This window comes from Muntiacus reevesi, chromosome 3, assembly GCF_963930625.1.
Source record: "Muntiacus reevesi chromosome 3, mMunRee1.1, whole genome shotgun sequence".
Taxonomy (NCBI): Eukaryota; Metazoa; Chordata; class Mammalia; order Artiodactyla; family Cervidae; genus Muntiacus; species Muntiacus reevesi.
Window position 1 is genome coordinate 88,171,214 of NC_089251.1, and position 24,228 is coordinate 88,195,441.

The 24,228-nt window shown below is 46.0% G+C and overlaps 1 protein-coding gene across 2 annotated transcripts in view; it reads right to left on the reverse strand.

The window, feature by feature from the left end:
- ADD2 (adducin 2) overlaps positions 1 to 24,228 on the reverse strand; it is a 116,621-nt gene that overhangs the window by 42,297 nt on the left and 50,096 nt on the right. For both annotated transcript variants that reach the window (XM_065929483.1, XM_065929482.1), the window contains exons 2-4: positions 13,171 to 13,285; positions 6,853 to 7,069; positions 5,021 to 5,159 (exon numbers count right to left, since the gene is read on the reverse strand). In XM_065929483.1, coding sequence (XP_065785555.1) covers positions 5,021 to 5,159; positions 6,853 to 7,035 — 322 coding nt within the window. In that variant the 5' untranslated portion in view covers positions 7,036 to 7,069; positions 13,171 to 13,285. The remainder of the gene's footprint in view (positions 1 to 5,020; positions 5,160 to 6,852; positions 7,070 to 13,170; positions 13,286 to 24,228) is intronic.

Genomic DNA, 24,228 nt, shown 5'->3' on the forward strand with positions numbered 1-24,228 from the left:
TCATAGCCTTAAATATCTTCATTATTGTATTAAATATGAAAATAAATCAAATCCATTTTATTCTATTGTAGAAAAATATAAAGACTAAAATAAACCAAACAAAAGATATGGAAAAGAATTGATGAATATAAAAACAAAATCAATGAATCAGAATACAAGGAAATTAGAAGAACCAATATGTAAATCCAAGAACTGGCTTATGTGAGAAGACCTATGAATAAACCAGTCTCTGGATTTGCCAGTAAGGAGGAAGCAGAAATACATAGCACCAGGAATGAGAATGGGATGTCATATCCACAGCAGAAAGTTTAAATGATAAAAATAATATTGTAAATCACACTAGTAGTTTTTAAAGCCATGTGAAATGAATTATTTTATATAAATATGACCAAAATTTACTCAAGCAGCAGAAAAACAAAATTTTAAAGAACTTTAGATGAAACAAAAAAAGATGTTATCCAAGTATTTCAGATCTGGATAGCTTAACAAGTGATTAATAAGTCTTCAAAGAGCACAGACTTCCTACCTAATTTTTTTTGCTCCGTTAGGGCAAAGAAGTGGAGAAGGAAATGACAACCCACTCCAGCATTCTTGCCTGGAGAATCCCATGGACAGGGGAGCCTGGCGGGCTACAGTCCACGGGCTCACAGAGTCGGACACGAATGAGTGACTGAGCCGCGGCAGGGCAAAGAAGAGGGTGGGGTCACCCTGATTCATCTTAGGAAATTATAGCCTCATACCAGTACTAAACAAAGGCTGCCCCAGAAGTTAACTGCGTTTCATCATGGGTAACTACGGATGTAAAAATTAATAAAATTCCAGCAAATCAAATCCAGAAGAGTAATTCTTAAAGACTGCATCAAAATCACAAATGATTTATTTCAGGAATGAAAAGAGTTCAATATTCAGAAATCTGTTAATATAGTTCACCCACATCAAGGAAAGAAACATCAATTAAATACCAAAACTGCATTTTATAAAATTCAATACCCATTTCTGAGAAAAACTCATATTGAACCAGCATACAAAGATATTTCCTCAACATGATAAAGAATAATTATCTCAAACTCTTGTGGTAAAAGAACTACCATTAAAGTCAGAAAAAAGGCAAAGATGATTACTCTCTGACCTATTATTAAACATTACTCTGAAAGTTCTAATGGATGCAATGAGAAAACTGGAAAAATAAACCAAAAGGTAAAATGTTGAAGGATGCAAAATGACTATGTGATCTCTTCCTATATACGAAACCCAAAAGAATTCATTGAGAAGATATAGAATTTAAGAGCTTAGTAAGGGATTAGTCTATATATATATACATATATATAAAAAAAACTCCAATGATATATAATATATATATGTAACTCCAATGATATATATATAAATGTATATAATGTATATAAACATAATATACATAAATACACACACATTTATATATATATAACTCCAGTGATTTCCCTAGGTGACAGCTATAACCAGAAAAAGATCTGGAGAATCACTTAAAATGACAAATTACATAAAATTTCCAGAATAAATTTAACAAGAAATTAGTGTCAATGTATGTTAAAAAACACCACAATATTGTACTTATCTTCCAATTAAAATTAATTAATTAATTAAAAAAAGAAATTAGCAAGCACTACATAAAATCGGGAAAGGAGTATGTCAAGGCTGCTTATTTAACTTATATGCAGAGTACATCATGAGAAATGCTGGACTGGATGAAGCACAAGCTGGAATCAAGATTGCCAGGAGATATATCAATAACCTCAGATGTGCAGATGACACCACTCTTATGGCAGAAAGTGAAGAAGAACTAAAGAGCCTCTTGATGAAAGTGAAAGAGGAAAGTGAAAAAGTTGGCTTAAAGCTCAACATTCAGAAAACTAAGATCATGGCATCCAGTCCCATCACTTCATGGGAAATAGATGGGGAAGCAGTGGAAACAGTGACAGACTTTATTTTTTTGGGCTCCAAAATCACTGCAGATAGTGACTGCAGCCATGAAATTAAAAGATGCTTGCTCCTTGGAAGAAAAGCTATGACAAACCTAGACAGCATATTAAAAAGCAGAGACATTACTTTGCCAACAAAGGTCCATCTAGTCAAAGTTATGGTTTTTCCAGTAGTCATGTATAGATGTGAGAGTTGGACTATAAAGAAAGCTGAGCACTGAAGAATTGATGCTTTTGAACTGTGGTGTTGGAGAAGACTCTTGAGAGTCCCTTGGACTGTAAGGAGATCCAACCTGTCCATCCTAAAGGAAATCAGTCCTGAATATTCACTGGAAGAACTGATGCTGAAGCTGAAGCTCCAATACGTTGGCCACCTGATGAAAAGAACTGACTCATTTGAAAAGACCCTGATGCTGGGAAAGAGTAAAGGCAGGAAGAGAAGGGGATGACAGAGGATGAGATGGTTGGATGGCATCACCGACTCCATGGACGTGAGTTCGAGTAAGCTCCGAGAGTTGATGATGGACAGGGAAGCCTGGCGTGCCTCAGTTCATGGGGTTGCAAAGAGTCAGACACAACTGAACGACTGAATTGAACTGAACATAAAAATAGCTACTATCTTTTCTGACGGACATTAAAGAATTAAATAATAAAAGACAAATCATTTCTGAAAAGATTTAAAATTCATTCATGCAGATATTTTCTAAGTACCTGTTACATGCCAGCTACTTTTCTAAGTTCAGGATACTACTCTAACAGTGAACGAAACACACAAATATCCTTTCCCCAATGGAAATGACATTCTAATATAAAATTGAACATTTATAAAGTCTCCACCAAATTAATCTATTCATTTAATGCAACCACATTCAAAATCCCAGAAGGAATTTTTTTGAGGTGAATGAAGAGACTTGACAAAATACTTCTAAAGTTATTTTAAAGAATCAACTTGTATGATGGCTGAGAAAAATTGCAAATGAATAATTAAAAGTATTTTATTGGATGATAAAACATAGGGAAGGTGTTTCTAAGCATACAATCAAAAGCAGACAACACAAAAGAAAATAATAATAGATTCAACTCCATGGAAATTATTCTACAACACAAAAATATCATGAAAAAATTAAAAAGCAAAGGAGACACTGGAAAAAAATCTGCAGTGTATTTGATAGGGAGTAGAGAAATAGCCTTACTTTATAAAGATTTTTAAATCTGTAAAAAAAGAATATGCATGCTCAGTTGTTTCCAACTCTTTGCTTCACCATGAACTATAGGCCATTAGGCTCCTCTGTCCTCAGGATAGTCCAGGCAAGAATACTGGAGTGGGTTGCCATTTCCTCCTCCAGGGTATCTTCTCAATCCAGGGATCAAACCATCATCTGCTATGTCTCCTGTATTGCAGGCAGATTCTTTACTGCTGAGTCACCAGAAAAGCCCAAGAAAAGAATGTGCAAATAAAAAATTGGCAAAGGGTGTGACAGGCAATTTATTAGTGATCTGTAGTCTGTTACTATATTTCACTCTGATGATATGATAGGTGATAAACAGCACTTTGTGTTTTAGGGTGCTTTTATTTGATTACTAATAAGATTGAATATTTTCATATACATATTGGGCATATTGGGTTTTCTTTCTGTCATGCCCAATATGTAAATGAAAATATTCAATCTCATTAGTAATCAAATAAAAGCACACTAAAACATAAAGTACTATTTATCATCTATCATATCATCAGGATGAAACATGGTAACAGACTACAGATCAGGGTGGAGGAAATGGGCATTCTTGCATTTCTGGTAGCAATGTAAATTCGTTCCATCTTTCTCCAGGGTAATTTGGCATTACGCATGACAGTCTTTAAAACATGCATATAATTCAATCTAGCAATTCTACTTCTAGCAATTTATCTTAAGAAAATAGTCATGGATTTAATCACAGATTTATTGACAAGGATATTTTTTGAATTGTCATTCATAATAGCAAAAAGTTGGGAATGACCTAAAAGTCCAAAAATGGGAAACTGATTAAAATAAACTATGGCTATTCAACCATGCATAGAATAGCATACATCTACCAAAAAGTATGTTATATAACCATGTTTCTTACATGAAAAATTAAGTCAAGATACACTAAGGCTATAAATTTGTGTGTATAATGTGATTGCATTTTTTGCATAGTCTCCATGTATTAAGAAAAAACGGCTGGAAGGACACACACCAAAACATTGATAATAAGAAATTCTTGGTTGTAAGGATACAGTTCAGTGATTTTTAATTCCCTTTCTTGATTATTTTCAACCATAATCCTATATTTATTTTATTGAGGGAAGTATTTTTCAATGTTTGTTTCTCAAAGATTGCGGGCAGAGCTTCACAGCCAAAGAAGATGGGTTTGTACCTAGCCTTGGCTGCTCTTGGCCCTTGTCTATGGAGTCAGGTTGGCGTGTCCAGTGGGGTGTGGAGACATCAGCTCCAAAGGCCTCCTTGTGTCCCCTCCCAACTCCATCTCCAAAGGAGTGACTCCAGGGGATTGAGGAAAGAGCCGCCTGAGAGCTGGATGCTAGGAGGACACTAGGATTTTCTTAGGTTCTGTACCAAAGCTAGAGTGACAGGGAGCTGAATTCTCACTCTCCACTGTCCACGCCAGGGCCTCAGGCAGAGGCCTTCTTGGGTTACAAAGCTCTTCCTTTATGCTAATCCCCTTATGAGGGGTGGGGGTGGTGGGGTCATACCTAGGCTGCCCTGCCTCTCTGCAGTGACACTGGGTTATACTATCCCCTCCCCCAGCAGAACCAGGACCAAGTTCTCCCTTCAGTCTCCACCACCCCCTGCCCTCCTAGTTCTGGGCATGAGGGATCATTCTCCGTGGGCCTTTACATCACAGCAGCATTAGAAGCGGAGCCAGGTGCTTCTTTCCCTGCTGCCCAGATCCCCCAGGTCGGCTAAGGCAGCTGTACCACTCACTTTGTAGCCTGGCAACCGAGCTGCTGATTACTGTGCCTTCCCCCCACCCCACCGCCACTTCCTCCACCTCTGCTCCTGGCAGCTCCCCAGTTCCCCACGTACTCATGGAAGATGTTGGGAAGACTGCGTGGGAAGTGCTGGCCATGAAGTCCGCGATCTGCCGCAGGGCCCAGATGTTGGAGGAGTTGTTCCCCTTCTTCATCTGCTCCTGGATGAGGCCTTCCAGCTCCTCCCTGAAAGACTGAAGCAGGCCCCCGAGGCGTCCTCCCAGTGTTTCTCAAGCGGGAGGGATACTGATGGCCCCTCTTCCAAGTGTCCACCCGTGGCCCCTGGGTCAGCTAGATCAGAGCCACATATCTGGGACCTCAGGAGCCTCCCCAAACTGCTGTGTGGGGACCAGCAAGGAGATGCTGGGAATGGATCCTATTCCCTTTGCCCTGGGGGCAATACTCCAGAATCCAGGTCCTTCTGATGTCTTAGTGATAGCCTAGACCCCTCCCCCCATCAGACATAGCAGGACTTCACTTTAGTAATTAAAAGACATTTTAAAAAGCAGAATTGAATGAAAAAGTATGCCATCTTTCCTGTCCATTAGTCAGGTGGATGGCTCTTCTGGGCCTCAGTTTCCTTATGAGGGGTGGGGGTGGTGGGTCCTATACAGAAGGAGTTGATGACCTCAGAGGTCACTTCTGATGTCCTGCTACTCTAAGTCTGGCTTTTCAGACCATCAGGCCATGGATAGGGCATGCCAGTCCATCGGGTGACACTCAGGAGGAAATAGGGAGCCACTTAGGTGTTGAGGAATCTACAAAAAAGGACAGAAGCAGCATGACTGCCTCTTGGCCCGGTCTCCTGCCTGAGAATAGTCCCATCCTTCAGGTTCCCAAACTTGGGTTAGCACTAACTCTGCCTCCACTCCTACCACAAAACGGCCACCCCTTCTGGTCTCACATAGGGTTTCTGTCATCCCAATGGATTCTCCTCCAGACCCCCCAGCTCACTGTCACCTGTCACCAAGACCTGGGGCCCATCGTCCTTAGCATTCACCGTGTGCTCTCAGCCAGGTCACACACAGCCCACTGCATGCCCTGGCTCTCCAATACCTTGGTAGGGACTGGGGCAGAGCCCATCCTGACCAGTAACTGGAGATGCCACTCTACCCTCAGCTTACCAACACTTAGGATCATGTACTGTTTCCTGAGGACTGCCCAGCTCTACTCCCTGAGAGACCCATTGCCTCTGTTCACACTGCTCTTCCTCCAGCTCAGAGGGCCTGCAAACCCTCCCGCTTCACTGGCCAGGAGACCTACCCTCCACCTTTCTCAACGCACCACCTGAGCAAGAGCACTGTGTCCATGCCAGGCAGGTGCCAACTAACCTCAAGACTCTGGCCAGGGCTGGGTGACCTGGACTTGCCCCTCTGCTCTCTACTCCCCGCCTCCTGGGGCTTTCAGGCCCACTTCAGTCCTGCCTTGGTGTGTCAAGGCCTTATGTGCCAGGACAGAGTTCTTTACGGTGTGCAGAAAAAGGAGCCTCAAGACCTCCCACGTGGCGTCTCTCTCTGGCCCCTAGTTTACCGGAATTGTTAAGAGTTTTTGGTGAAGAGGGAGAGGAAGACTGGAAAGTGAGGCTCAGAAGGGGCACGAGGAACTGAAGTGGGGCTCCTGCTTCCTCCTGCTTCTCAGACCCACCTTCCCCAACCAGGGAGTCAAACACAAGCCATAAACTGCACATAAGCCAGGTTTTGCCATCCGCCAGCGACTAGGGAGAGACTCAAATACCCACGCAGCCGGAGCATCTTGCTCATAGCTGAAAACTGCTCCGTGAAGAGGAGCAATTTCACTTTCGGGTTCACCGGGTGCACCAGCGTCCTCCGCACCCCTCCCCGCCCTCCTCCCTCCTCCCCCGCCCGCGAGGATCAGACCCCCACTCACCGGGCTCTGCAGGATCATGGTGACGCGCTTCTTCTGCTCCATCAGGTTGAAGTCCTGCCGCAGGTCGGCCGCGCGGTTGCGAAGGCGCAGGTACTCGGGGTCGTCCTCAGAGAAGCGGTCGAAGTACTGCTGCCCCTGCGCGGGCGGCGGGGAGGCGGCCTCGGGGACGGCCTCTTCACTCATCGTCCTTGCGGGTTTGCAGTCCACTCCTGGATCCCTGCCGGGGAGAAAGGAGGGTGCTCCCAGTCGGGGTGCACGCTTCCTAGGCCGGAGGGCTTGGATTGGGGGTGGGGAGTGGGATGAGGCTATTCCCAGGAGAGAGTGAGCGGGGAGGCGGGTTGGAAGGCAGGGCGCCGCGGCTGCCGGCCTGTAGGGGGCGCTGATGCATCGTCCGACTAAGTGAAGGTCTGTCTGTCACTGGCTCCGCTCCCCAGCCCTTCCCCGCCTGACTCGCGGGGCTTGAGCGCCGCACTCCGGTTCAGGTAGACTGGTCCCCCGGTGCGAGCGCGACCTGCAAGGCTTTGGGGGCGTTTTGTGATGCTTATCCACACAGTGTAAAGCTACTCACTGCGAGTTCGTACTTGATCTAAAATGTAAACCCTCTAAGAAGCCTCCTAAAAAACATGCGGTGGGAAATCCACGAAACTGAGAAGAGAACGGGGAACTTCTAACAGGCTGAGCGGCGGGTGCTTTTTTCCCCCACAACTTTGACTTTGCTCCCGCCTCGGGAAAAGAATTACTGGTGAATCTGTTTCTGCAAAACGTGTCTCAATGGAGAATCATTTCTTATTATGAATTGAAAGGAGGTGTTCATTAAAAAAAAAAAAGAAGTTTTTATTAGTGGAAAATGAGTTTCTCTAAACCCCAGTAAATGAAAATTGAGAAACAGTGAAAGAAGGAATACTGATTGAAGGGCACGATACCCGGGGCTGCCCAGAGGCCTGCGTATCTGGACCTGGAGTGAGAACTGGAGCCATCCTTGGAAGGTTGGGCTGGGGACAAGTCACTAATTTTTTCCACTAAAGCAGGCTTTTTAAAATGCCTAAATGGTGAGTGAATGAATGTCCTTATTGGAGTCCTGCTGAAGCTACTCAGCCTTGGCTTTCCAGCTGTGGGACTGTGGCCACCAGTATCCCTTTGTGTCAGCGCTGCCAGGCCCTCAAGTCTGGGTTATCTTGCTCCTTCAACATGAGGAGGGTGTGGGGGCTTACAGAGCTTCAGCCTTCTCCCGGTCGGGCTGAGCCCCTTCTCAGTAGAAGAAGGCAAGTGCCTTGACTGAACAATAACTAGTTTTTGAAGTCAAATAGGAAGATACCAACAAAAGAGCTTTACCTGAGATCAAGGTACCTGGCTTTCAGCCTTAATCTGCCCCTCCCTCACTTTGCCTCTGGGGGCTCCCTTCCCAAAGGAGGTGGGGCTGCCACTGTTCGCTCAAAGCAGCTCCAGTCCTCCCGAGACCTGATCTGCTCTGCCCTCTAGGCTCATCTTGTTAGCCCAAGCCTTGGCCTTCATTCCAGTCAGCAGTTCATTACGGAACAGGCCTTGTTGACAACCAGATAGCATATTCTTGCTTTCTATGAGAAGTCTGCGACTTCTTCTTCCATCTTCTGTCAGCACTTTACCCCTCTATCTTACAGCTCTTCCGAGTAGGGTAGGCAGGGGCACACAGGCAAGAGAAGTAAGTGGGAGTCCATCCCATCAGCCCAGAACACTCAGGTGATTGACTGATATTATTGTTATTTGCATTCTTGTTCTTTGGGGAAGGCAAATAGCAAGTCCAAGGGAAGACAGATGGACAAGGTCCTTCAAGGGTCAGCTGAAGCCCCGAACCCTTGGGGTTCTCAAGCTTAGGTGTACCTTGGAATCATCTGGAGAACTTTGAAAAATACTGACAACAGAAATTTTAATATTATTAATCTTGGGTATGACCTGGCTATCAGGATTTTTTTCTAAGTTCTCTGGGTGATTCTAATGGGCAGCCATGGTTGAAATACCACGGATAAATGTTTGTGGTTGTGGCGTATAACAGAAGGCATTCATTCCAGGGCTTCCCTGCTGGCTCAGCTTGTAAAGAATCCACCTGCAGTGTGGGAGACCTGAGTTCAATCCCTGGGTTAGGAAGATTCCCTGGAGAAGGGAACAACTCCACTTCAGTGGAGTGTACTGGAGTGGACCCACTCCAGTACTCTGGCCTGGAGAATTCCATGGACTGTATAGTCCACGGGGTTGCAGAGTCTGACACAACTGAGAGACTTAAAAAAAAAAAATTCATTCCAGGAGCTTACCATTTCTAGCAAGCATGCCAAGATGGCACAAAGCCTCTAACGCTAGTGTTATGTACCACTTCCAATGGCTGGCCAGGCCCCTTCCTGCCACTCTAACTATACCATCTACCACCATACTCTTGACCTGGGCAGCAAGAGTGGTCCAAATGCCACCACAACCCACTTTTGCAATTCTACAAAGCCATGACCTCTGGTCTTAATTCTGTCACTAATTAGTCAGCTCCTTGTGAAAGCTCTCAACAGATCTCCCCCAGTTAGCACCATCCTTACCAGCCATGTCAATGAGATGGAGGTGGGAGGAAGGAGTGGCCTGGGAGTGGCAGCCATAAACAAACATTCTCTAAAGAGACATTTTGAAACATATTTGGCAGGTTGCTAGAATGTTTGAGATTGTACTTAGTGACATTTTAAAGCCAGATTCTTCATCTCAGTAAAGAGTGATTGAGTCTGTCAGGGATATTTCTGGCTGAATTAGCTCTAGACTAGAAGCCTGCAGTGTTGCCCCAGTTCTGACATTCCCTTGTTCATGGACTCAGGTAAGTAATTTCCCTCTTTGGATCTCATTTTGTCCATCTTTAAATGGGGGAATGAAAAGAATGGACCTTGGGGCCCCATCCAGCTCTGACGCTGTATGGAGAGAAACAGACTCGTGTAGAAAAAGGCAGGACGGAGGATCTATGTTTCCTGGAGCAAAAGACCTTCTACCCACATCTCTCCAGCGCCTCTTCCTCAAGTCAAATGCCAAAAGAGAAACATCTGCAAAGAATACATATGACCTACTGATGACTGCCTTGTGGTTTCAAGTCAATCCCATGCACATGGGTTGAGTTAAGAACACTTCACCCGCTTCATGCTCCCAGCAAGCCTCATCTCTGGAACTTGGGAAGTAAGAGGACAGCACAAGGTCAAACATCATGGGAATGCAGCAGAGCCATGCAGACTTGGGGTCACCAGCCAGATTCTTTTGGGCAAACAGTGCAGCAGACCAAAATTCTTCCAGAGGCATTGCCCCCACATACACACACCTATCCATTTTCATTCTCTTTGGCACCTTCAAATCCCCAAATCTTTGATGTTATTTTAAAAATAGCAACAGGCAGTCCCTCAATGGGTACTCTGGATGTGGGCATGGAGATCCCTGTGTTCCTTGTAACACCAAGTCACCCTAGCTCCAGATGTGTCTGAACTGTCAGCTTCTCTGGGACTGGCACCACCTGGTACTGAACCTGCCTGGCCTAAGTCCTTCTCATCCAGGCAGGAAAAGGCTGGTCCTCTCCCTTCCCTTTGGAGTATCTGGATTTTCCGGGAATCAATCTGTGAAGTCTCTGAAGTAGCTCTCTCCCACAAAGCATGAGGAATGAAGACATTTGGGGCCCGATGGACAGGAACCCCTAGGCCGGCCTTCACTTGTTAGAGGCCAGTCCCACAGGGCTGCTCCACCACGGGGTGCTCCAGTGGGCAGGGAGGAAATGGAACCCTGACTCCCTTACCATGACAGCAGGAGCCAGAGGCATCCTTTTGTGCTCCTTCCTTCCCTTCTCAAAATGTTGGGAGATGAGCAAAGCTGTGGGCAGCAGAACTTAGTGGTTAAACGCAGGACTCTGGATCCAGACCATAAGTTTAAATCTCAGCTATGTCCTTTTTTAGCTGTGTGATCTTGGGCAAGTTCCCTAACCTCTCTGTGCCTCAGTTCCCCAGTTATTAAACAGAGATTGCAACTATTTAGGGATTTCCTGATGGCTCAGACAGTAAAGTGTCTGCCCATAATGCGGGAGATCCAGGTTCGATCCCGGATCTAGCTCCTCCTTACATTGTTGTGTGGACTGGGTGAGTTAATGTATGTGAAGTAGTTCAAACAGTGCTTGGTGCACAGCAAGTGCTATTGGCGCTTATTATGTGTCATTTAGGGGCTAGAATCATCGTAGCATGAGGAACGTGAGTAATGAGAGGCTTATGATTCAATTGTAAACAGGTGCATGGCAAACAACTGTAATTATATGTTTTAGTCCCCAAACTAATTCAATCTCAAGCTACATTAACAAAAAGAAAAACCAGAAAAAGACTGATGAGAATGCTTTTTACTCTGACCAGATAGTGGGAACGTGTCAACCTGGAGAGCACAATAAAAGCATGTAAGCAGGGTGCTGAAGATTACAATAAAAGCATGTAAGCAGGGTGCTGAAGATTACAGAAGGCTGGTGCTTACAGGGCCAGGAGTGGCATCATAAAGAGTATGTGGGGCCTCTGGCTCCAGTTCCTGGCACTTGGGATTTCTAAAATGTCCAAAAGGCATTAGGAGTGTTTTGTTGGTCATAATGGGCCCCTTTCACCAAGCCTGAGCTTTTATGCAAATGGGGTGACATGTGGACACTTAGATATTTCAAGGGAGGGACTGGTCACTGAGAAAGATCGTGCATATAATTAAGGGATTGGAACTCAGCCCCATCCCAACCACAGAGGGAGGAGAGGAGAGGTGCTGGAGATTGCTTTCAGTCAAGTGGCAAATAACTAAATCAATTTTGCCTAGCAACAATGCACACCCCTATTAAAGAACCATGGACATCGAGGTCTGAGGGAGCTTCCTGGCTGGTGAGCACATTTCTGGGCTGGGTGGTGACCGATCCCACGAGCAGGCATGGAAGGTCTGCACCATGCCCTCATCCCCCAGACCCTGCGCTCTTTCTTTTGACTATTCCTGAGCTAGATCTTCTATAATAAAACTGCAATTGCAGTTGCAAGCACTTTCAGTGACTTCAGTGAACTATTCTGGGGAATCATAGAAACTGAGAGGGAGGTTGTGAGAACCCTCAAATTTATAGTCAAGTTGGTCAGAAGTGCAGGTGGTCAGAGAACCACACCTGCAGCTCACCTCTGACGTGGGCAGAGTCTTGTCCATGACTTTGCTTTTTCTTATGTGTCCTTTTCACTCAGGGTAGTGTCAGAATTGAGTTGAATTGTAGGACATCCGGTTGGTGTCAGAGAATTGGTGATGAAACAAGCAACTTCAACTTGTGATTTATTTTCATTCCCAGGACAACTCTGTGAGACATTGTCCCCATTTTATAGATAAAAAGACTGAATCGCAGAGGTTAACTAATTTGCTGAAGATCACACAGTGGAGTCGGGATTTCAACCAGGCCTGTCTCTGGCCCCAGATTCTGCGTTCCTCCTCTCCAAATATCTGCTGGACTGCCATGTGGAAAGGGGATTAAGCTGATTCCTGAGAACCTCAAGGGGCCAGAACCAGGAAACCAAGTGGTTATTGCAGGCAGGCAGATTCTAGCTAAGGGTGCGAGGGTGAAATTTCTACCAGCAGGAGCTTCTCAGTAAGAAGAAGACGGGACAGGCTCGTTAGGTGGTGAGCCTCGTTAGGTGGTGAGTGCTCTCCTTGGAGCCAGCGTAACCACAAGATGCTGTAGAGGGGTTCTGCCCTGTTGGCGTGGGACCAGTGACCTCCGAGGTCCTTCTGATGCCATGATGGCTCTTTTTTTGTCGTTGAAGCATCGCTGATGATTGTTGTGCCAATCTGCACTGTATAGCAAAGTGACTCAGTTTTAGGCATATCTGCATGATTCTCTCAATATTCTTTTCCATTATGGTTTGGAGATTGGCTATAGTTCCCTATGCTATACAGTAGGACCTTGTTGTTTACCGAGTCTGTATATAATAGTTTGCACCTACCAACCCCAAATTCCCAGTCCATCCTTTTCCCCCAACCCTCACTCCCTTGGCAACCACAAGTCTGATCTCTTTGTCAGTGAGTCTGTTTCTGTTTTGTAGATAAGTTCACATGTGCCATATTTTAGATTCCACGTATAAGTGATATCATATGGTATTAGCCTTTTTCTGACTTCCCTCACTTAGTATGATAATCTCTAGTTGCACATGGTTGCTCTTGAGTCACTGGGATCAGGGGAGTTCATGGCAGTGACCTGAGTGTCTGGAAGCTCACCCTGGTGAAATGGACCCAACCAAAACCTGTGTCTCACCCCTTCCCCCTCCCCCTCACCACCAGAAACTACGGACTGATTACCAGGAGGCAGGAGCAGCCTTGCCCCAGGCTGCCTCTTCTCAGCACTCAGCCTGCACACTCCGCTCCACTGCCCGGCTCGATGACATCTATAGGACCTCAAACATCCGGGTAGAAACTGGAAAACACAAACATGACAGACATCAGGGTGTTTTCTGTACCACCACAGCTCTTTGCCCTGTTTCTGCAGCACCCTTAGGCGCTGGTTGATTTCAAGAACTGTTGGGGAATTCTTGAAAATGAACTGAAGATGAATTTTTATTTTAAAAGCAGATTCTGTCTACACAAAGGTAAAGAAAGCTTCATTATCTCTACAATTGGGGTCAAAATTCCTTTCAAAAAGAGTTGTTGGAAAAATCCCTTTGCTGAATGTTGGCCAAGGGACCCCAGGCTTTCCCAGTGGCTTAGCTGGTAAAGAATCTGCCTGCCAGTGTAGAAGAGGCCAGAGATGCAGAGTCAATCCCTGAGTCGGGAGGATCGCCTGGAGAAGGAAATGGCAACCCCCTTCGGTATTCTTGCCTGGGAAATCCCATGGATAGAGGAGCCTGGCAGGCTACAGCCCATGGGGCCGCAAAGAGTCAGACATGACTAAGCACGCATGTACCTACTACCGCCAAGGGCGCCAAGGGGCCGCAGGGGACAGTGGCTGCTCTGCATGGTGGAGGCAGCTGAAGGTGGAACTCCGAGCAAGCCCAGAAGTGCAGACACAGCTGGGCTGGGAGGGACTGACCCCTTCCTGACAACCCACTCCCCCAAATACTTCACTAACAGCTCCTAAACCCACACGTGCTGGGCTGACTGATTTTTGGATGCAGCCCAAAGAGGCAGAAAAGGCCTGAAGAATATCACACCCTGGGAAAGTGGGAGGGTTCTGAAGTTGCACAGACCATGAATTGGTGGATTTAAGCCAACGTCACCTAGAGTTCAAAGGGAAGGAAGGCCCCAGCTAATATCTAAGTAACAGGTCATAAAGGACTACTGAAGGAGGAATGTAAAGTAGTTAATGTCTTATAAACAATGGCGAGTTACTGATCCAAAAATCCTAGTCACTAATCCAAAAAGCCTGAAGATCAAGGTCATCAAAGGGTTAATCATCAATATACTTTTTTTTTTAATGTGATAGTTATGGTTTTTGTTCTTTTTTTTTTAACTTGGGTGTCTGTTGTTCAGACCCAGAGTTGCTTACCTCACCCAGAGTTGGCGTCATCCCCACCCAGAGTTGGCGTCATCCCCACCCCCAGATCCACTTCCACCCATGGGTCTGAGGACCTGTGCTGTCCTGCCGGTCTTGTCTCATCCACCAGGAAAGGAGGGTGCAAAGAGAATTCATCTTGGGAGGTCTGATATGCCTGTGGGAGTCCAGGATGCTGAGTGACCCCTGAGGCACCACTGACCTCTCGGTTTGTCTGGGCAACCCGGGCTCAGCATTCTAGTGCTGAGAAGGCCCCTGATGGGTCCAGTCCTGATGCTCACCCTTCTAGTTAGGGTCTTGACAGTTGCTTCCAAAAGCTCTTCTCTATGCTCTGCATGTCCAGCTGCCAGCTGCAGTTCTTCTAACCATGGGTCTTATTTTTAGCTAGAAAACAGGGTCAGTGCCAGAACTTAAGGCCACTTCCATCCATTGCCTAACAATATGGGAGCCCTGCCTCCTGGGGTTTGCTGATACACCTCTGGATGTGCTTCATCCTGCGGGCAGCCACTGGCCTGCCTTAAAAACCAATCCTGCAGCCAGGTAAGCTGTCTTATGTGAAGTGCCAGCTTCCTCCCCTTCACCAGCAGCCCCTGGCACAGAGATGAGGTTGCCCAGCCCTGCTAAGGCTTGGATTTTCGGAGTCTGAGCTATTACTTGTATCCACAGAGAGAATTAATGTCCCCCAAAGGGATCTGCTCCATTCATGTAAGAAGACAGACATCTGTCCCACAGATAAGTATATCCTGAACACTGACTAATACCCATCCTATCTCCATCAGTGTTGATATTCCACTGTTAGAGCTCCATTCCTTAGGGTATAGTATTAACCCTTGTTTACAATGAAAATAGCCCTGAGAGGTATTATAGGCAAATGTGTTATTTTAAACATTCTCCTCTGTTACCAAACCTGTCAGATCTCTGATTGCAGAGTCAGGCTGGGCAGGCCCAGGACAGGTACCCGATCAGCAAGTCTCGGTGAGGGAAAAGGAAGAGGTCTGATGCCAGGGCCACTCAGGAGAGTCCAACACCTGGGGCAGAGCTGGGCCTCAGGGGACCCTGGTCTCGGAGACAGAACCCTCTGAGCTGTGCCTGCTGTGGTTTCAAGGACAGGGTCACGATCCACTCCACTCAGCCTTTGGCGTCCCCAGCATCTGCCTCAAGGGCCAAGCTCACCCAGGCCCTGTGGGAAGAGCTAAGCAAGGAGTTCCCCATGTAGTGAGAAGGCCTGACACCTCCTGGGTGGTCGCCCCCGTCCCACCCCCCCACCCTCACCCCAGGACCACCTGCTCCCTACTCTCAGGGTGTAGCAAAGCCGGCTGGGAGGCAGAACAAGTTAGGACATTGGATTTCAGTCCTAGCTGGCTGCTCGCTAGACTGTGGCCTCTGTCCACCCCACCCCTAGATGTCCCACAGCCACCTTGAAAATGACCTGTTCCAAACAGACCATCAGTCTAGCCAGTCCTGCCCCAGAGCCTCCCTCCTCCAGCCAGCATCCCCTCCCTGCCCCCCAACCCAGCTGGCCATCCACCAAGGACCCCAGAAGGCAGCCTTGACTCCTCCCTCTTCATGCCCTGTGTCCCTACTGTCACCAGATTCTCTGGTTTTATGTCCTAAATATCTTCCCACCCAGAGCACCACACCTTGAATAAAGCCAGTGTCATCCCCATCATATTCATCAGTTCAGTTCAGTTCAGTCACTCAGTCATGTCCGATTCTTTGTGACCCTATGGACTGCAGCACGCCACGTTTCCCTGTCCATCACCAACTCCCAGAGCTTATTCAAACTCGTGTCCATTGAGCTGGTGATGCCATCCAGCCATCTCATCCTCTGTCATCCCCTTCTCCTCCCACCTTCAATACTTCCCAGCAACAGGGTCTTTTTAAATGAGTCAGTTCTTTGCATTAGATGGCCAGAGTGTTGGAGCTTCAGCTTCAGCATCAGTCCTTCCAATGAATATTCAGGACTGATTTCCTTTAGAATGGACTGGTTAGATCTCCTTGCAATCAAAGGGACTCTCAAGAGTCTTCTCTAACATCACAGTTCAAAAGCATCAATGCTTCGGCACTCAGCTTTCTTTATAGTCCAACTCTCACATCTATACATGACTACTAGAAAAACCACTGCTTTAACCAAATGAACCTTTGTTGGCAAAGTAACGTCTCTGCTTTTTAATATGCTGTCTAGGTTGGTCATAGCTTTTCTTCCAAGGAGCAAGCATCTTTTAATTTCATGGCTTCAATCACCATCTGCAGTGATTTTGAAGCACAAAAAAATAAAGTCTGTCAATGTTTCCATTGTTTCCCCATCTATTTGCTGTGAAGTGATGGGACCCGATGTCATAATCTTAGTTTTCTGAATGTTGAGCTTTAAGCCAACTTATTCACTCTCCTCTTTCACTTTCATCAAGAGGCTCTTTAGTTCTTCACTTTCTGCCATAAGGGTGGTGTCATCTGCATATCTGAGGCTATTGATATTTCTCCTGGAAATCTTGATTCCAGCTTGTGCTTCATCCAGTCCAGCATTTCTCATAATGTACTCTGCATATAAGTGAAATAAGCAGGGTGCAAGATTTGGCCTTGATGTACTCCTTTCCCGATTTGGAACCAGTCTGTTGTTCCATGTCCAGTTTTAACTGCTGCTTCTTGACCTGCATACAGATTTCTCAGGAGACAGGTCAGGTGGTCTGGTTTTCCCATCTCTTTAAGAATTTTCCACAGTTTGTTGTGATCCACACAGTCAAAGGCTTTGGCATAGTCAATAAAGTAGAAGTAGATGTTTTTCTGTAACTCTCTCGCTTTTTCTATGATCCAGTGGATGTTGGCAATTTGATCTCTAGTTCCTCTGCCTTTTCTAAATCCAGCTTGGACATCTGGAAGTTCTTGGTTCATGTACAATTGAAGCCTGGCTTGGAGAATTTTCAGCATTACTTTGCTAGCAGGTGAGATGAGTACAATTGTGTGGTAGTTTGAACATTCTTTGGCATTCCCTTTCTTTGGAACTGGAATGAAAACTGACCTTTTCCAGTCCTGTGGCCACTGCTGAGTTTTCCAAATTTGCTCACATATGTGAATTTCATAGTGTCATCTTTTAGGATTTGAAATAGCTCAACTGGAATGCCATCGCCTCCACTAGCTTTTATCATGGTGATGCTTTCTAAGGCCCACTTGACTTCATATTCCAGAATGTCTGGCTCTAGGTGAGTGATCACACCATCGTGATATATCTGTGTCATGAACATCTTTTTTGTATAGTTCTTCTGTGTATTCTTGCCACCACTTAATATCTTCTGCTTCTGTCAGGTCCATACCATATCTGTCCTTTATTGTGCCCATCTTTGCATGAAATGTTCCCTTGGTATCTCTAATTTTCTTGAAGAGATCTCTAGTCTTTCCCATTCTATTGTTTTCTTCTATTTCTTTGCATTGATCACTGAGGAAGGCTTTCTTATCTCTCCTTGTTATTCTTTGGAACTCTGCATTCAAATGGGTGTACCTTTCCTTTTCTCCTTTGCCTTTCACTTCTCTTCTTTTCACAGCTATTTGTAAGGCCTCCTCAGACAAACATTTTGCTGTTTTGCATTTCTTTTTCTTGGGGACAGTCTTGATCACTGCCTCTGTACAATGTCACGAACCTCCATCCATAGTTCATCAGGTTCTCTGTCTATCAGATTTAATCCCTTGAATCTATTTGTCACTTCCACTGTATACTCATAAGGGATTTGATTTAGGTCATACCTGAATGGTCTAGTGGTTTTCCCTACTTTCTTCAATTTACGTCTGAATTTGGCAATAAGGAGTTCATGATATGAGTCACAGTCGGCTCCTGGTTTTGTTTTTGCAGGCTGGATAGAGCTTCTCCATCTTTGGCTGCAAAGAGTTGCATTCATGATCTCAGCCTAGTCTTTCCTTTCTCATACACCCCATCCAATCAGTAGTGAGAGTTGCTGTTCTAAAAATGCAAATCTGACCCACTGCCCTGCACCCCGCTCCCCACCCCCAGCCCATCCATGGCTCCCCGCCATCCGGGCAGCATTCTTGCACCTGTTTTTTTTTTCTAATTTCTCGCCTCTAGCCAAAATTTAGATTGTATTACAAAAGTGACAGCTCTCCTCTTTATACTTATCAAATATAAAATTTTAATTCTGAATTTGCTTTTTCAAGCCAAATGCATTCTCCATGTTGGAAATTGAAACCCACCCATTCCCAACCAGGAGACTGACGATCATGCCTTTCTGTCTCTGGCCACTCCCTTCTTTGAGGACTGCACCCTCCAGAATGAGGTCCCTCTTAGCTCATTGGCAAAGCCCCCTGGGCCTCCCAGTGCCTGCCCCCTCCCTCCCAGACTATCACGCATGCTGGGCGGCTGTTCCCAGGACCTGGAAGGCACCTCAGCCAGTCCCCACCTTTGTCCTTGCTGGTCTCTGCCTGGAGCACTCTCTTCTTTGCCATTTCCTTTCAGCTCAGGTTGTCTGCTCCTCCGGGAAGCCTTCACTCCACACCCCTGTCCTTTACACTCCCATCACCATTATGCTCCTCTTTCATTCCACTTACCATCCAACAGCAACAGTCTATTACCACAAGCTCCTAGCAGGCAGGGCTTGTGTCTTTGTTTGACATGTCTCTATTCTTTGTGTTGCTGTAGGGCCGGTGTCAGGTAGATGCTTAATAAGTATTAGTTGAACTGAAACTCCACGAGCAGTGAATTAGGAGTTAAAATGGCTCAGGGGTGCAACACTGCCCAGGCCCCGGGGTCCCAGAGGTGAGTAAGGGCCCAGGGGAGCTCGGAACAGTGTGGGGAGACCTACCCCTGAGCAGCCCATTTCAGAGTATGGTGCTGAGTGATAATGGGGCGTGTGTGGCAGGCACCCTAGCGCCTAAATCGTCTTCTCTAAAATAACATATCCTCTTGTTATGTAATCCAAATGACTGGACCTCTCTGACAGCCACTCTTCTTGTCTATTTTAAGACAGAATTCCAGCAATTGGTTGCAGCTCTAACAAAGCCAACTCCACAATATAACACGGATTGTAGGGAGACAGAGGAGAAGGGAATAGACACCCTTGGGTCAGCCCCACCCCTTATCCCCCCCCAACCTCCTCCCTTCAGTAGCTCCTCCCCTGCCCCACCCCCACCCCAGGACCCCCTCCGTTCCCCTCTCAGGGGAGCCCTGGAGCTCCCTCTGGGCATCCCCAGTTTGCACCCTCACACTCTGGCGCCTACTCAGCAAGGACTCTACTGGGAGTCTCCCTCCTTGGAGAGCAGCCAGGGATCACAGTCCTGAAAGGCGCTCCCTGTCACGGGTCATTTTTGTCTCTGTCCCACTGAAGACCAGGTAAATGTAACCACTGGAGTATGAAATCACATTTCTGTGGGTCGTTCCTTGTAGCTATAAAAGGAACAGAAGGTCTAGAAGAGAATGCTCAAGTCTGACTTTCTGTTAACATCTGTTTAAGCCCTGTGCGCACACAGGGAGGCGGGTGCCTGTCTCCTTCCACTTCCAGTGGGAGGCGTCCAGACAGGAGCAGACAGTCGGTATCACCCGCACCCCGAGCCCACAGCGGAAAGACATGACAAGTGGTCCTTTCCCATCTGCTTCAACGTCTGCCATGGGCACGGCCGCCCCCTGGGTGGGGGTGCCTCTAAAGCCCCAGGCTCCCAGCCCCATGGGTCAGCTCCAGACAAGGACAGCAGGGCATTTGCTTCAAGCCTGAGACTTGAAGTCAGAGCCCAAACTCACCGATCCCTGAATGAAGCTTCCAGAAGTGAGGGAGGAACTGGTCAAGGCCTTGCTGCTGTTACTTTGCAGAGTAAATGGAGACAGTCGAGTAAGAGGTGGGACCACACCCTGCCTGTTCTGTTCAGATAAAGAGAAAGCTCAAGCCCCTGGGTGATGGGATTATGGCTGAGGCTTATCATCAGCTTCTTCACCTACTTCTGAATTTTCCACAGTTCTATGTAAGGGATTAACCATTTAGGATGAAAAGAGTGTCAAAGAAGAAAGGAGGAAGTGTCTCTCTCTGTCCTTCTCCAGAAACCCCCTTGGCTGCAGGAACCCTTTAACCCCCTGACTGCTGTAGCCTCAGAAGGAAGACATTATTTGAACCAAAAAATTGGAGCTGTTAAACCCAGATAGGTATCGGGGCTGTGCCTGGCCCCTTTCATCAGTGCCATGGTGAAGGGCCCCTCATCCTGCTTTTCGGGTAAGGAAACTGAGGTTAAGGAAATAGAGTGACTTGATCAGAGTCACAGAGCTACTGGGGATCATGGCGTTACTGAGACATGCACAGAGACAGAATTTCAACCCTGTGTGGGGGTGAGGGCAGTGCTCCAGCACAAGCTAGTGAATTGTGGGGTTCAGGGAGGCCCCAATCTCAAGGCTCCAGCATGAGTTTAATCCACTTGCCAGATACCTCTGCCACCATCACAAGACCTTGTGGACTTCAGGCCTTCAGTGAAGGGAAAGAAAGGGGGTTCAGGAAACCCCAGTGATGCAGGGACAGTCCTGAACTAGCAGGAGGGCTGTGCTCAGCAAATACGCAGTTCCTTTCTTCAGTGAGGAGGTGCCAAACTTGCATAGTATGTGGATAAAATCCTGTCTAATTGAACTGACACGTCCTCTGATTCACTGTTTCACACCTCAAGTTGTCCTAGAATCCAGTCACAGGGAACTTTTAAGTGGTCATCTTATCTACCTTTTGCCTTCAGGCCAGACTGTACCTAAAACCCAATGGAGCTATATTTTGAAAGGTTTCACCTTGGTCAAGTTTGAACATAAAACAGTTGGTTCTGCTTTGGGACCTAATCTGAGAGTATTTATCCTTCGTGTGGCAAGACTACCCTTAACCCCAACTCCACCTCCAGCCAAGAAGTCCAGGGAACAGCTATTGGATGCTGTGTCCTTCTATGTCTAGTAAACTATTTTCTCGGCCACAGAGGTAGAAATAAATACTCCTTTAGCATATTAAGGTCAAAATTGTTATGTTGGGCTTTAAAAATTGGTTTTGTTGGTTTTATTTTATTTTATTTGCTTATTGAGCACAAGAGGAAATGATAAGAACACTTTGCATCTAGGACTAAAGGGAGATCTGACACCATCCCTTCCCTCTCCAGACTGAGGAAACTATAGAACTTCACAGATTCAATGGGACGTGGTGATTTAAGGAGGGAGAGGAGAGTCAATAGGCCCAGAAAGAGGGGATGGCGGGAACTGGAAGGAACATGCCACGTTGTGACAGGGTCCAAAGGCTCATGTGGGGAACCTACTGCCCCTGGAACATGCATCAAAGACAGCCCAAACCCTGAGCAGTCAGGCTCACAGTGTCACAGTGTGTGAAACAAGACAGAAGAAAATAGCAGGCACGTTGTTTAACTTTCCACTCCTCTCTGTGATCCTCCCTGTGATCCAGTGTGGTATGGATCTTATCACAATTAAGGAAAGAGCTGGTTAAACTTGTGTACATGTTTGTATGTGTGTCTGCGTATCCATGTATCAGGAACAATGCCAGGGACTCACCAAACTCACTTCCTTTTCTTCCTGGGACCCACCTTTCCTACCTGTCTTCCCTCTGAATAGGGCCAATGAGACATCAGCCAATGAGATTAAGCAGAAGTGACTTGCGTCACCTGTTGCCCAGACAGTTAAGAGCAGAACTGCCCTCCACACTCTCTCCTTCCTTGCCGCCTTGCTGGAGGCGGAGGGTCCGGTGGAAGCTCTGGGACCCTTGAGGGTGATGCAGCCCCAGACGGAAGGCGGTGGGGTGTCACTGAAGGCAGCCCGCTGAGCTCTGGATCAGGGAGGCTGAGGTGGTGGTTACAGTAGCAGGTAGCCCACCCTGAAAAACACATTCACATGTTTTCTTTAGCACAGAGTTGACTGCCTTCTATTAGCTCGATGGTTGTTTCTTCCATTTCACTTATTTGAGTGTCTCCTTTAAGATCAGTGGTTACCCATACATTGAATCTTTGCTCTCTTATTTTTTTATCATATTTTTTTCTCTCACTAGTTTCCTTACTGCTATTTTCCTGGCATTCTGAATGTTTGTCATTACTATCATCATCTCCAATTTCACTCATTTTAATTCAGCAAAATAGTGTGAATTCTAATTCCTACATTGAACATTTTATCTTTTGCACACTTTTATTACTGTGTCTCCATTTCACCTCTGACCTTTTCATCTTAGTCTATCTTCTTCTATGACTGCCCTCTCCTGTTTCTTAGAAGCCACGTCTTTTTGAACTATTTTAAGGCTACTAAGGTTGGGAAGATCCCCTGGAGAAGGGAATGACTACCCACTCCAGTATTCTTGCCTGGAGAATCCCATGGACAGAGGTGTCTGGCGGGCTACCATCCATGGGATCACAGAGTTTGACATGACTGAGCAACTAACACATACATACACACAAGGCTACTAAATAGTTTTCTGACACTTTTCTTCTGGTTCCTACAGCAGATTATTATGAGATAAGTACTTCTTTTGAGTCTTCCACGTCATTTATCTTCTCTGCAGTGTCTTTTCTCAAAACACATTTGTTTTTCTTTTCCTTTATTCTCAAATAAGGTGAAATCAAGTCTCCTAAGATCCAACCTACAGTGGAACCAGCTCTTAGCAAAAGGTGATCAGGAAACCAGATTTCTGGAAATCAAATATGGTGCACACATAATTAACAGTGACTTATATTACCCTCAGGCAACTTCTGCACTAAGCTGGCCATAAAAGCAACCTCAATAATCAGTCCACTTAAGATCAGAGATATACAAGGACGACTATCAAGAAAAGCAGCTCGATCTCACATCCAGGTTATAAAATGGGTGTTCTTTTTATAGAAAATTTAATGAAGTTCAATCAAGCTCATTTCTAGGCAGATGATTCTAGTCTCTTAACATCGGACTCAAAGAAATAAACAAGTGAACCTACACTTGTTAAAACATGACCCTCTACTTAATAACTTCCTGAGAGTTTGCAAAACTCTTGATAAGATTTAGGAAGGAGGAAATGAAAGGTAAACATCAGGACAACAATTTGAGGGCTCTCAGATTCTGGCAACGCAAGTCAGCCTACTTCCAGGATGTCTCCTGCTTAAAGAAATAACACGAGAGGCTAGTCACACAGCAAGCCCAAAGAAGACTTTTGATACAGGCCTCAGAAGTGAAGGCAGCGAGACAGAAGTACAGGTATTGATTTTATACTGAGAGATAAAAATAAACATTGGTATCACTGCATTTCTCCAGATCTAGGACATCATTGTTAATTGACACATCATTATTTTAAATATTACTAAGAAAACCACTGCTGGTTATAATTTTGCCATCATTAATTGGAGCACATATTCCAATATGAGATGTTGAAATGAGGGGAGAAAATGTGTGCTTTAGAATTGATGAAGTATGAGAACCCATCTTAGAAGTCAGTGTCACCAACTTTGAGATTGCCCTTCACATGGAAGAGATAGGTTGTCCACCAAATTGGGAAGCCAAGAGATGAGGCAAGAGAAACAGGCCATGGGGCTTTGGGAGAGCCCCTTGACACTTTGAATCAAGGCTTATCAGCAGAAGAGGTTTGTCGGCTCTGTCCTGCTTCTGGCAGGTACGCTGTTCCAGGATCTATGGGGCGAGGCAGACTGACATGGCCAGCTCCCAATCAGCGCACATCCGTGATCTGCTGAGGAGGCATCTTCCTCCTCTGTGAAACAGGACCGTATTATCATAAGGCGGGACCAGACTAGGATGAGAAGGCCAAACATAAAAGACATCAAGATGAGACAGAATGGAAATAGATCCACCTGAATTTCTGACTCACTGAGCCAGTGAAAACCTCCATGGCTGGAAGTGCTGTCCAGAGGAACTAACACACAGTAAGTGCTCGACCAGC